Source organism: Epinephelus lanceolatus, chromosome 17 (genome assembly GCF_041903045.1).
Source record: "Epinephelus lanceolatus isolate andai-2023 chromosome 17, ASM4190304v1, whole genome shotgun sequence".
NCBI lineage: Eukaryota > Metazoa > Chordata > Actinopteri > Perciformes > Serranidae > Epinephelus > Epinephelus lanceolatus.
The window spans coordinates 12,317,233-12,330,480 of record NC_135750.1 but is presented as its reverse complement, the minus strand read 5'-3'; the positions used below and the strand labels follow the sequence as shown (position 1 = coordinate 12,330,480).

The following is a 13,248-nucleotide window of genomic DNA, read 5'->3' as shown; positions in this document are numbered from 1 at the left end:
TTTATGAGTAGATTATCAAATTCATGGGCTGAGGAAATACTAGTGGTCCTCTGATCCCAGTTAAGGCTGGGCAATGTGTTTTGTTTTGTTTTGTTTTCCAAACACAAAAATGTTTTTTCTACACACAAAACAGTTAAGATTAGAAAATAATTCATTTGAATTAAGACTGTACGCATCAACTTGATCAAATAAATGTCACAAAACACATTAAAACATTTTCATACAGCAGGTGCATATTGACACAAGCCTACAACAAACTACCTCCTTTGTTTTATCATAGTATTTGAATAGAAGGAAAGTCAAGGAAACTATTTTACACAACAGAACTGAGGCACCAAGGTCATTTTATAGATGTTGGGAATCTAGAAATTAACTGTACTCAACTTAAAATACAGTATTTCAGAGATTTGTTATGAAGTTGCACCTTTGGTCCATCAGAACAGTTCAAGTGACCCCTTGAAGAAGGGTGAGATCAGCCACAAAGCCTGTCCCAATGTCCCCCTCACAGACTCGAACACAGAACAGACAAAAAAAATTTTATACTTCATGTTTTCACGTGTTTGAAGTGCTCAATTTATTCAACTTGCAACACATATATTCGTCAAATATTAAAACCTGTTAGACAAATGTAAAGCAGCTGAACCTCCAACAACCAGGAGAGTCTTAACATGACTTCAGCTTCTTTCCATCCTTCATAATGTGACATTAATAATGTTTCACTTACAGCTCACTGACACCAAAACCAGTTCAAACACTCTGAATAATGTTAAACAGTGACGCAGTGACACCAACGCTAACTAATACTGACACTGCCTCGTTCCACATGCTGTAACAAACTGTGACAAACGTTCTGCATGCACACATTCACCCTCTGGAAAACACGCAAACTGTATAAAATATTCAAAGTAAAAACTGTACACCAGCACACAGACTCATCACAACTGGCCGAGTGTGTGTGTGCCAGTTAGACAGACGGATCAAGGCACAATACGCTGCAGGGAGTCTCAGCAGTTAACGTCCCCCACAGAAACTTGTGTCAAAGTCATTTTTAAGTTCATCTGAAAAACACAAACCCAAAAGTCTTCTGCTCTAAATCATGTATTCAGTGTATCTGAGCTCCGTCCACACTGCGGAAACATCAGACCTGACACTTCAAAATCACTCTGTAAGATAGGAGTGAACGTATGCTTTGATTGATATCGTTAACAGAGCGTCATTGAATGCACCTGGAGCAAACATAGGAAGGGATCTGAAATGGATCAGGTTTTATTTTGCAGTTTGTTGAGCTGCTCCTCTAATAGCGATCAAATGCTAAAAAAAATATGTTGTGTTCACACCAGACGCAAAAACAACTTGTGCAAGTGACACGTACCGTAAAGTCAACGCAAAGACACGATTAGATGGGAATTCCCGCTGGCTGGCGTGCTGGACACGTCGCGAATTAAGTGGCACGTGTGAAGCAAGTGGCGCGATTTTGCGTCATACACTTATTTGCGAGATTTGAAAAACCTGAACTTAAGCGACCAATTTGCACCGCGATAGCCAATCAGCATTGAGATCCTCTGGCGACATATGACGCCGAGGTCATACCTGCGGAAGTGCATTCACCGATTCAGCAATTTCACATGCATAGGATCCAAGTTATTCGCGCTGTGAAACGAGTCAACACAAAATATTTTAGCGTTCAAACTCACGTGAGTAACGCAACATGAATATTCACATTGCGTTTGGTGTGAGCAAAGCTTTCGACAGTTTTAAGGCATCTTTCAGTTGCTAGGAAACAACATTGTTGTTCTGCCTTTTTACACATAGATGGCGCCACAGGGCCGCTACGAAGTCCCTTGCATTTTCACACAGACCCAAAAACGGCGGCATCATTCCACTCCAGTGTGTGATTTTAGGGGCCGTACACATGCCACGTTTTTTTGCGCCCGTTTTCAAGGTAGCTGTGCGGCGGGCACTCTCAAACACCAGGGCAATGAGCTCCTCTCAAAGCGTCATTGTCTGAGAAAAGGCTGTAAAAAGCCTCTGCACACAACCTGCTCAGCAGCATAGAGGAGCATTTAGCAGCTAAAGAGACAGATATTTCCCACAGGAGTCGGTGGAGACCAAAAACAGAGCTAAAAGATAGTGAATATTGTACTTCAGGTGGACACAAACATCCATATGGAGCCTCGGATGCCCTAGATATTATATTGTTTTAGATCTTGTGTGCACAAGATAAAAGAAAATAAAAAAATATCTTCATCGTATCTTCAATAGTCATTAAAGGAAACAGTGTAAAGGTCGGCAGTGTGAACGGAGCAGTAAAGTAGCCTCTGGTGAAAAAACGCCACCATCATAAACATTCAAGCTCTAAAAGTTCAGGACAACAAACATTAACAGAATAATTACAAACAAAAAAGAACCCATTAACACTCAAAATACACCTCGTGATGCAAAACATCCACAAAACAAATTGAATAACTAATAATCTGTCAAGCACTGAACGCAGCAGTGATGATATATATTAGCTTTTAAATAAATATCACACAGTCAGAACAGTCAATAAATATGAAATTCAAGGTTAATTGTTGCACAGTAACGCCTACTGTATGTGAAGTCACAGAGGGATTAGTAGTTACACTCCACATTATATCATCAGACACCATCAACACTCTGCAGCAGCCTCACCTGCAGGTTCACCTGGAAAAACAAATATGCTCAAGTACTGTGTGAGAGCAGGAAGTAGGTCCAGAAAGCATTTGTCTGAATATGTCTGAAGGTCATTTGGGGTCTCTATGTAGTCATTTTGTGTCTCTTTGCGGCCATTTTGTGTCTCTTAATGGTTGTTTTGTGTCTGTGTGGTCGTTTTGTGTCTCTATGTGGTCATTTTGTGTCTATGTGGTCGTTTTGTGTCTCTATGTGGTCGTTTTGTGTCTCTATGTGGTCATTTTGTGTCTATGTGGTCATTTTGTGTCTCTATGTGGTCGTTTTGTGTCTATGTGGTCGTTTTGTGTCTCTATGTGGTCGTTTTGTCTCTATGTGGTCGTTTTGTGTCTCTATGTGGTCGTTTTGTGTCTATGTAGTCATTTTGTGTCTCTTTGCAGTCATTTTGTGTCTCTTTGTGGTCATTTTGTGTCTATGTAGTCATTTTGTGTCTCTTTGCAGTCATTTTGTGTCTCTTTGTGGTCGTTTTGTGACTATGTAGTCATTTTGTATCTCCTTGTGGTCGTTTTGTGTCTCTTAATGATCGTTTTGTCTCTGCAGTCGTTTTGTGTCTCTATGTGGTCATTTTGTGTCTATGTAGTCATTTTGTGTCTCTTTGCAGTCATTTTGTGTCTCTTTGTGGTTGTTTTGTGACTATGTAGTCATTTTGTATCTCCTTGTGGTCGTTTTGTGTCTCTTAATGATCGTTTTGTCTCTGCGGTCATTTTGTGTCTCTATGTGGTCATTTTGTGTCTATGTAGTCATTTTGTGTCTCTTTGCAGTCATTTTGTGTCTCTTTGTGGTCATTTTGTGACTATGTAGTCATTTTGTGTCTCCTTGTGGTCGTTTTGTGTCTCTTGATGGTCGTTTTGTCTCTATGCGGTCATTTTGTGTCTCTATGCGGTCGTTTTGTTTCTCTATGTAGTCATTTTGTGTCTCTTTGCAGCCATTTTGTGTCTCTGAGGTCATTTTTTGTCTCTTAGTGGTCGTTTTGTGTCTCTTCATGGTTGTTTTATGTCTATGTAGTTGTTTTGTGTCTCTATGTGGTCATGTTTTGTCTCTATGATGTCGTTTCTTGTCTATGTAATCATTTTGTGTCTATGTGGTCGTTTTGTCTCTATGTGGTCGTTTTGTGACTATGTAGTCATTTTATGTCTCTTTGCAGTCATTTTGTGTCTCCTTGTGATCGTTTTGTGTCTCTTAAGGGTCGTTTTGTCTCTATGTGGTCGTTTTGTTTCTCTATGTAGTTGTTTTGTGTCTCAATGTGGTCGTTTTGTGTCTCTATGTAGTCGTTTTGTGTCTCCATGTTGTCATTTTTTGTCTCTATGTAGTCATTTTGTGTCTCTTTGCAGCCATTTTGTGTCTCTGAGGTAATTTTTTGTCTCAGTGGTCGTTTTGTGTCTCTTTGTGGTTGTTTTGTCTCTATGTGGTCGTCTTGTTTCTCTATGTAGTTGTTTTGTGTCTCTATGTGGTTGTTTTGTGTCTCTATGTAGTTGTTTTGTGTCTCCATGTTGTCATTTTTTGTCTCTGTGTAGTCATTTTGTGTCTCTTTGCAGCCATTTTGTGTCTCTTTGTGGTTGTTTTGTGTCTCTATGTAGTTGTTTTGTCTCTATGTGGTCATTTTGTGTCTTTTTGTGGTCGTTTTGTGTCTCTGTGTGGTCGTTTTATGTCTCTATGTGGTCGTTTTGTGTCTCTATGTAGTCACTTTGTGTCTCTTAGTGGTTATTTTGTGTCTCTATGCGGTTGTTTTGTGTCTCTGTGTGGTCGTTTTGTGTCTCTATGTAGTCATTTTATGTCTCTTTATGGTCGTTTTGTGTCTCTATGTAGTTGTTTTGTGTCTCTGTGTGTTCGTTTTGTGTCTCTATGTGTTTCCATGTAGTCATTTCTGTCTCTTTATAATTGTTGTATATCTGTTTTTGGTTGTTTTGTGTCTCTGTATGGCTGCATTTCTTTTAAATTGTTTTATTGTATCTTAGTGGTCGTTTTACATTTCTTTGTAGTCATTTACATCTCTATGTGGTCATTTTGCATCTCTATGTAGATGTAGTCGTTGTATGTCTCTTTGTATTTCTTTTGCATCTCTTTGTGTTTTTTGTGTCTTCATATTTGTTTCAAGTAATTTTTTTGTTTACTCATATTCAACCACACAGGTGAACCTGCTTGCATGAGGCCAGTGGAAAGTGTCACCTGGTCGTGTTACATTCACTGTCTCACTTCTAACAACATGTCAGACACAGTTCAGATAAGGCTTCTTCATGGGCTGCTCTGTTGTTCAGTTCACTGTCACACAGCTGCAGTGTGACATCTGCCTGAGTCTGAGCCCAGACCGGGTCCAAGACTAGTTTCAAGACTGCACTGGCACTGAGAGACAGCCATGCTCTTGTCAAAACCAGGAAAAAAACTTTTTTTTAATATAAAAATGCTGCTGCTGCTGCTGCTGCTGCTGCTGCTCTGAATAAACAATGAATTAAAGTTTGAGGACATTTTGTTTCTCTACAGTCTGTGGTTTCTATTTTACATTGTAGTGCTGAACCAAACATTAATAAAATATAATTGTTAGTTTAGTTAAGTGAAAAAAGCATTCAAAAAACCTAAACAAGTTGAGATCAAAATAGGCAAATACCAAGACAAGTCCAAGATATGATGAGAACAATATTCTGGAGACAAAATACGGCTGTGCAGCAGTTCAAACTAATGGAGTCTCGAGCATGCCTCTGGATTATTTTATATAAAAAAAGAAAGAAATTAATTTAAAATATTTAGTTTGAAACAAAAAAGAACTCAAAGTTAAAAAAAAATAAAAATAAATTATGATTAAAAAAAATTAAACATGGCTAGTTATAATTCAATTTCCTTATTTTTACCATAAAAATGAAATAGTAATTTAATTTAAAAATTGAATTGACTTTTTTACATTACGCATTTTAACATTACTTTATTTCATAAAGTGAATGATTAAAATTTACATTCATTAATTTGGCTCTTTTGTCAAAGTGATGTACAAATGAGGTGCAATACAAGCTACAAATAATTTAAATTAAATTAAGATTGTTAAATTGTTATTATCAAATTAAATTTAAATTATTAACATTGAATGTAATGAGCTCTTTATTTTAATTATGTGTTGCATTATAACTTTAGTAACAGTTATTTATATTATACTATTATTTTATTAACTGATAAGAATATAAATAGCTATTTCATTTGGCACACTTGAGACTCCATAAAAAACTCCAACGTCTCTGAGCTGAACAGCACAGCGGTCACATCGAACACTCAAGTAGTTTCTGGTAGAAAACACAAGAAAAATAAAAGTACATAATAAAGTGGGTTGGACTGACAACAGAAAACATCAAGACTTAGTTTCTGTTTCTGTAGTGAAGCAAGATCATCAGGCAGCATTGTTTTCATTATTAATATTAATGCACAAAAAGAAAAAAACAAAGTGTATTTTGCATAAAGAGCATTTACACACATCTTGTAAAAGTCGTTGCCATGTGCTCGCTCGTTGTGGCTGGCAGCGTTGCCCTCGGTTGGTCTACACGTTGATGGCGTGAGCGTGCTTCTTGCACAGAGGTTTGTCTTTCTTTGAGTAGAAAGGCTGGCCCTCAAGGTTCACATGGCAAACCTGTAGGTACGATAAAGTTGTGCAAATAAATTTCACAGAGCATTTCATTTTGAACCAAAAGTTTTCAGAGGGACTGTCTTTAGTAGAAAGTAGTTCTGAATAAAAAAAGTCTACAATGACGTCTTATCCAGTGTTTGTTCGTGTTCTTACCGCACAGACGAAGCAGGTGTCGTGCCAGGTGTGACCCAGAGCCTCAATGAACTTATCACCAGCTTCAACCGGGAAGTCGCAGCCATGACACTTAGTGCTGAAGAGTGCGATGTAATCTGACAGAGAGACAGAAACAGTTAGACACACCTGAACAGGTTACAGCCCGACCTCTGACCTTTGATCCCGGATCCCCGTACCTTTCTCGCAGTATGGCTCTCCATCCTCCATGTGGAAGAGGCTGTTTCCAAAGGCTTTGCCGCAGGCCGCACACACGAAGCAGGTGGTGTGCCACGTCTGCCGCAGGGCATGCATCACTTCCTGTAACACACAACATGACACATGTTGTTTGTGGTCCATGTGGATCATTTAATCTTTACTCAGCTGCACAGGTAGACAGGTAGAAACATAGACAGGCGTACAGGTGGAAATGTATACAGGCACATGTAGACAGGTAGAAAGGTAGACAGTTGAAAAGGTATACAGGTAAACAGATATACAGGTACAGGTAAAATGGTAGACAGGTATAAAGGTACAGGTAGACAGGTATACAGGTAGAAAGGTAGACAGGTATAGGGTACAGGTAGACAGATATACAGGTAGAAAGGCAGACAGGTAGAAAGGTATACCTGTCCACCTGTATACCTTTTCAGGCATAAAGGTAGATAGGTGTAAAGGTAGACAGACAGGTGGAAACTTACACAGGTACAAGTAGACAGGTATACTGGTAGAGAGGTAGGCAGGTGGGCATGTAAATAGGTATACAGGTAGACAGGTATACAGATGGATAGATAGATAGGTAGGTATACAGGTGGATAGTTAAACCAATGAAAAAGGTATACAGGTGGAAAGGTATGCAGGTATACAGGTAAACAGGTGGACAGGAATGCAGGTAGAGAGGTGGACAGGTAGATACATATGGGTACAGGCAGATAGGTATACAGGTAGAAAGGAATACAGGTGGAGAGGTAGGTAGGTGGACAGGTGAACAGGTGACCAGGTAGACAGGTATACAGTGGGACAGGTGGACAAGTATACAGGTAAACAGATAAATAGGTATAAAGGTGAATAGGTGTACAGGTAGAGAGTTGAACTGGTAGACAGTTGGACAGGTATACCAGTGAAAAAGGTATACAGGTGGATGGGTGCACAGGTAGAAAAGTAGACAGGCATCCAGGTGGAATTGTATACAGGCACAGGTACACAGGCACAGAGGAAACAGGTGGACAGGTAGACACATATACAGTTGGAAAGGTGGACCGGTATGGAGGTGGACTGGTGGACAGATAGATAGGTGTACAGGTGAACAAGTAGACAGGTGGACAGGTGTACAGACAAGTGGACAAGTGTAGCGTCTCACCCCCATGATCTTGGTGTTGCAGCGGGCACAGGTGGGAGCGAAGAACTCCTCGTAGCAGTTCTCACAGTAGACGTTGTTCTGCTCCTCCACGAAGCTCACGTCAGCCAGAGACATGTGGCAGTAGTGACAGTTAAATTCCTCAGGGTGCCAGGACCGGCCAAGGGCCACCAGGAAAGGGCCCCTGCATGCCAGAAGCCATTTTGATGAAGAACATAGTGATTAAATAAAGTATATCACAGAAACTATTCTTGTTAATATTATTATTATGGTATGCAGGTGTAGGTTACCTGATGACGCTGTTGCAGGCCCCACACAGAGGTGTACGGCTGCTAGCGGCGAACCTCTCCGCCCTTTGAGCCACGCCCCTCGCCACAGGTGAGAACGGGGCAGGGCTTGGTGTGACAGGGGCGGGGCTGGGAGCTGCAGGGGCGGTGGAGGAGGGGTTGGGGATGTATGCTGGTGGAGGAGGGGCAGCCTGGGGTAGCGGCTGCATCTTTATGGTAGTGGTGGTTGTCTTACTGGGGTCATACTTGTTGGCGAAGTTGGTGTCGGCCACCCAGGGGGGTCGATTAGAGGAGGCAGGACCAGCTGGAGCTGGGGCCAGGGCAGCAGCTGGAGGGCGGGGCTGAGGTGGAGCAGGAGCAGGAGCTGAGGCTGGAAGAGAGGAACACTGTAAAGCTTCCAACAGGTGAGATCAGTTCTCTGACAACAGTGAATCTGTGTTTGCAGGTGTTCTCACCTGACTGGGAGGGGTAGATGCGGGCGGTGCTGACCACCTTGGAAGGGGCGGAGCCAAGAGGGATCTGAATGGAGCTCTGAATGGGCGGGGCCTGTTGTGCGGGATGATGATGGTACTGCTGTGGGACTTGCTGGTGGTATGGCTGATGGACTGGCTGCTGATAATGCTGAGGAGGCGGGGCTTGTGGAGTGTGATGCATAGTAGGAGGTTGACCGTATTGGCTACAGAGGGGGGAAATTGTTGATTTATCATTATGATTTTGTGATTTTTCGTTGTTGTTTTTTTCAAGCCTCCTTACACAGACCAAGTTGCATTATTGGTTTCAGTATTTACTACCAGTCTAAATGTGGCCAAATACTTACCTGGCGAACACTGACATGTTGATTTGCTAACTTGTTCTCATCCGAGGTCATCAAATACTGATGCTTTATTGTTTGGCGTTTGATACTGACACCGAAGGCACCCTTTGGCGTCTCTATGAAATGCACCCTTTAACATCTGGATGTGATGCACAGCTGTGTCCTGGGTGAAACTCATTGTAGCGCGTAGTTTAAGTTGTCAAACTGTCACGGTTCGGTTTAGGCAACAAATCTACTTAGCTTAGAGAAACCATTATGTTTTTTGGTTAAAATAAGTTCGTAGTTAACTTGTTCCAATCCCCTGTCCATTCCAGTGGACGTAACTTTTCTAAGATGTCTAGATCTATGATTACTGTCATCTGACTCTATCTAAACACATAAACTTATTTGATGGGATGTCTACGAGCCAATCACAGTGTCCCACATCATCTAAAGTGGACTGCAGTAGGGCCACACCCCATTTTTTTTAACAAGTATTCTCATCACAAATATTTGTTTATTGTCAATGATTTATAAGTGCATGCAGAGTATCACAGATAGAGTATCACACACCAAGAGACATGACAAAGCATCAGTATTAAACAACCTGGGAATGAGAACAGGGCTGGATTTGCAGGATACAAGTCATCAAGGTTACATATAACCGTGGTTTCTGTAAAATTAAAATGCTGCTATATTCAACTTAGACGTCCACAAACTTTTATTTTTCAACTGCAAATCACCAAATCAGTGTTTACTGGGTCCTCTATATCTAACTTTTGTTTACAACATACACAAAATATAATCACAGGTTATAATCACAAGTTAGTGTGAATCTAAATAAAGAAGTCAAAGAAAACCACCCTGTAAGAGATGAGTGTCAGTATCTTGTCATTTAAAGTAAAGACATAAATGTGACAGCTGGACTTTGATCCTTCAGAGATCGTTAGAAGAGATTCAGCATGTTATTCAGCTGATCAAAAGATGAAGTTGTTACTCAGCAGTTAGATGGTCCCGAACTGAACGATGCATCAACACTGTCAGGGTTAGGGGTTCAGTTCCCATCAGGGTCACCCATTTAAAGTAAAGGCCTCAATATGCTTCAAACTAAGTGCTTGTTGTGTCGTCTAACAGCGTCTGAAACTCCCTTTGTGATGGAGGGAATTTACTTAAAATATTGTTTATGCTGTAAAATGTTCCCTGATAGTTTTGAATTAATATGACTGCTGTATTAAAGGTCCAGTGTGTAGGATTTAAGGGGATATATCAGCAGAAATGGAATATAATATAATAAGTATGTTTTCTTTAGTATATAATCACCTGAAAATAAGAATTGTTGTGTTTTCATTATCTCAGAATGACTGTTTATATCTACATATGGAGCGGGTCCTCGTCTGGGTCCACGCATATTGCCATGTCGCGTCATCATGTTTCTACAGTAGCCTAGAATGGACAAACAGAACACTGGCTCTAGATTCGGCCATTTGCATTTTCATATTTTTGCGTTGGCCACTGCAATTAGCAGTCCCTCCATGAGAGGAGTGTTGGAGAAACACTGTTTTTGTAACGTGAAATTGCTTTGTTCAGTGTTCTTACTGGTTTAAATCACCAGGTCCATTTAATTTGGAGAGGAAGCGACCTCAGTAAATAATTGGTCTCCTTTTAAAACCTCCTGAACAATGAACACTAAAGCCCCGTTTCCACTGAGCAGTTCAGTTCGGTACTCATTTCTTTCCGTTTCCACTGTAAAAAGTTGTGGATGGTACCAATGGAACCGTTCTGTACCGTCAGTGGTCAATAGAGGACGGTCACTCTGCTCAGGGCTGAGTTGTGGCTGGTTTTGAGGCTCATGTAACCACTGTTCATACTGTGGAGAGTTTTATTAGTAAACTGTAACTATAAAATGAAATGATGTTTTGCTGCCTCTCACAGCAGCTGGAGTCTGAGAAAAATAATTCACTGGGCAGAATGCCGTCAACTTTTAAGGTGGAACGTTAACTTGTAATGTTACTCAGTGCATGAGCTGACGACGTGAATCCATCAACACACCTTAAATGTCACTGTGACAACTCTGACCATCACTTTAGTTTCAATATAACATACACTTTTAGTAATGAGTGGAACTTCAAGCGTTTATATGTATTAATTTTGACCAGGTTATGTGAACTGCATATATTCTAATCCTCACTCGGAGAAAAAAAAAAATGGTAGCGTAGCATCAAGCTCCAGCAACACTAAACCCCTGAGCTTGGCTGAGAAGGACTAAATGCACAAACCTGCTATTTCTAAATATCCCACGGAGAGAGACTCTCACTGCAGCCTGTTTTATTTTGTTCTGAAAATGTTGGCATGCAGCCTCGTTCTGTGGACGATAAACGAGGTGCAGATTCCCTCTGTGTCACCGATAATGAGGAAATACAGTGAGTGACAACAACCCCACATTTAAGGGTAATGCTTACAGTGGAGAACCTAGAGTCTAGGTACCATGTCTGAAGGGTTACTGTTGGTTCAAAAGGTACCATACTGAAAGTGTTTAGTGGAAATAGGGCTTAAAGGAATTCTAACCTGGAAAAGTTTCAGCTGACTGCAATCTGCAATCTAACTGCAAGTGTATGTTGCATTTTACCGCTGAAGATGTTTAAGATTGAGTTAATTCTAAATCCCTTATAAGCTGGTGTGTAGTTAACGACTACGACGCTTCTATAAAAAGTAAACTTTTCATGGTGTCAGAACAACAGCCCTGTTTTTCTGTTTTAGCGTAAGAAGTAGGAGAATGGGCTATGACAGCAAGCTTTTCACCCCACCCTCTGGTGTGGACATCAGACCGCTTTATACGAGATCAAATGAGATCACTGGTTAACTTGAAGCATACTGAGGCCTTGAATCCATTCATGGTTCTGTGAGGAGCTTTAGATAGAGAAGGTTTAGAGGTTTATATAAAGAAGCCTCCATTTGATGGCAGATGTGTTGTTATATAGCACAGAAGAAGAGGCAGCATAAAGTGAATGAAAACGCTGGGCTGGAGTGCTGGATCCCTGCAGGTACCTGGAGACTGCAGCTTTGTGCTGGAAGCCGTAACCAGCAGCAGACTGTCGCTTCTGGCTGCAGGTGTAGAAACAACAGCAGAGGTCACCATGACAATCTGCATCCTGAAGGTCACCAGGGTCACACCCACTGCTGGTGATGCTTCAGTGGGATGTTTTCTAACCACAGCTGCCCTTCTGTGTTTTGTTTGTGTTTCTCTGACTCTGAGTCACTTGATTTCGGATTTATCTGCTGCCCCGAAACAGCCAAAAACACCCTGAAATCATCAGCACCTTCAAAGAGCCAACAACCAACCACATAAAACCACTTCCAGCTGACATCCTGTGAGTCCCAGATGTCCCACCAGCACCTGAACACATCACCCTGCCTGACCACAAACTCAAAATCCTGCAGGAGGAGAAATCTGTGACCTGGATCAAAACCAGACAGGTGAATGAGATGTGACTGGTTACCTGTGAGGGTCGGGGCCAGGTGAAGCGGGGGCGGGGTCCAGAGGCTGCAGAGCGGTGAGGGTTGAGTCGGCAGAACCTGGAACATGCTCAGTAGGGCTAAAGCACAGGAAGTGTTAGGAGCAACAGTGAGAGGAAGCTGAAATCATAATATAATACACAGTATATAGGTTTATATATCTACACATGCAGTCCTCACCACCCTGCATGCCTATATATATGTATGCTGCATATATACTGTTCAGATCAGATTAGTTAGAGCACCGAAAAGAAAAAGATTATCAAGCTCATGCACAAATCAGAATGCTCGATATTGCTCAGGTTATGAATTTGATGTTTTATATTTCTTCATTTGACTCAAAATAAAAACAGAAAACGTGTTTTTTATGTTTTTAATTCCCTATATGACCCGTCTACAGGTGTTCAGATACATATGTCTTTGTGTTTTATCTCTCTGTGAGTCGTTGTTTCCTTCAGGATGACTTAGAGACAAAGAGGAAAAACCTCAGTCTCTTTATTGGTGGATAAAAGCTTGACCTATGCTCCTATTGATTCATGTTGAGTCACTGCACAGCGCATTCAGACTGACGGAGAGGGTGGGGGTGGAGCTGGGGGCGGGAGGGGCTATCTGGTTGTATTTCAGCCCCAACAGGCGGGTAAGGGGTGGGGGGAGGCAGCAGGGATCGATTGTGCATAATGGAGGGATGATTAAATAAGTGTGCAGAGCAGAGAGAGCTCCATCCATCAGTGTTCAGGATGGAGGATGGAGGAGGAGGAGGAGGGGTGGAGGGTTAAAAGGTTTGTCCGCCCTTGCAGAGACTGAGCAGACCTCCACACTCTGATACACAGCGTCT

General features: G+C 41.4%; 1 protein-coding gene across 6 annotated transcripts in view; it reads right to left on the bottom strand.

Annotated features, from left to right (window-relative positions):
* Positions 1 to 549: 549 nt before the first annotated feature.
* LOC117248067 (LIM domain-binding protein 3-like) overlaps positions 550 to 13,248 on the bottom strand; it is an 87,166-nt gene continuing 74,467 nt past the window's right edge. For 4 of the 6 annotated variants that reach the window (XM_078161003.1, XM_078161000.1, XM_078161001.1 and 1 more), the window contains 8 exons: positions 12,398 to 12,493; positions 11,946 to 12,002; positions 8,563 to 8,783; positions 8,111 to 8,477; positions 7,824 to 8,004; positions 6,664 to 6,784; positions 6,467 to 6,582; positions 550 to 6,316 (listed from right to left, as the gene is read on the bottom strand). In XM_078161003.1, the coding sequence (XP_078017129.1) occupies positions 6,227 to 6,316; positions 6,467 to 6,582; positions 6,664 to 6,784; positions 7,824 to 8,004; positions 8,111 to 8,477; positions 8,563 to 8,783; positions 11,946 to 12,002; positions 12,398 to 12,493 (1,249 nt within the window). In that variant the 3' untranslated portion in view covers positions 550 to 6,226. The remainder of the gene's footprint in view (positions 6,317 to 6,466; positions 6,583 to 6,663; positions 6,785 to 7,823; positions 8,005 to 8,110; positions 8,478 to 8,562; positions 8,784 to 11,945; positions 12,003 to 12,397; positions 12,494 to 13,248) is intronic. The other 2 variants (XM_033612793.2, XM_033612796.2) reach the window with 2 other exon arrangements.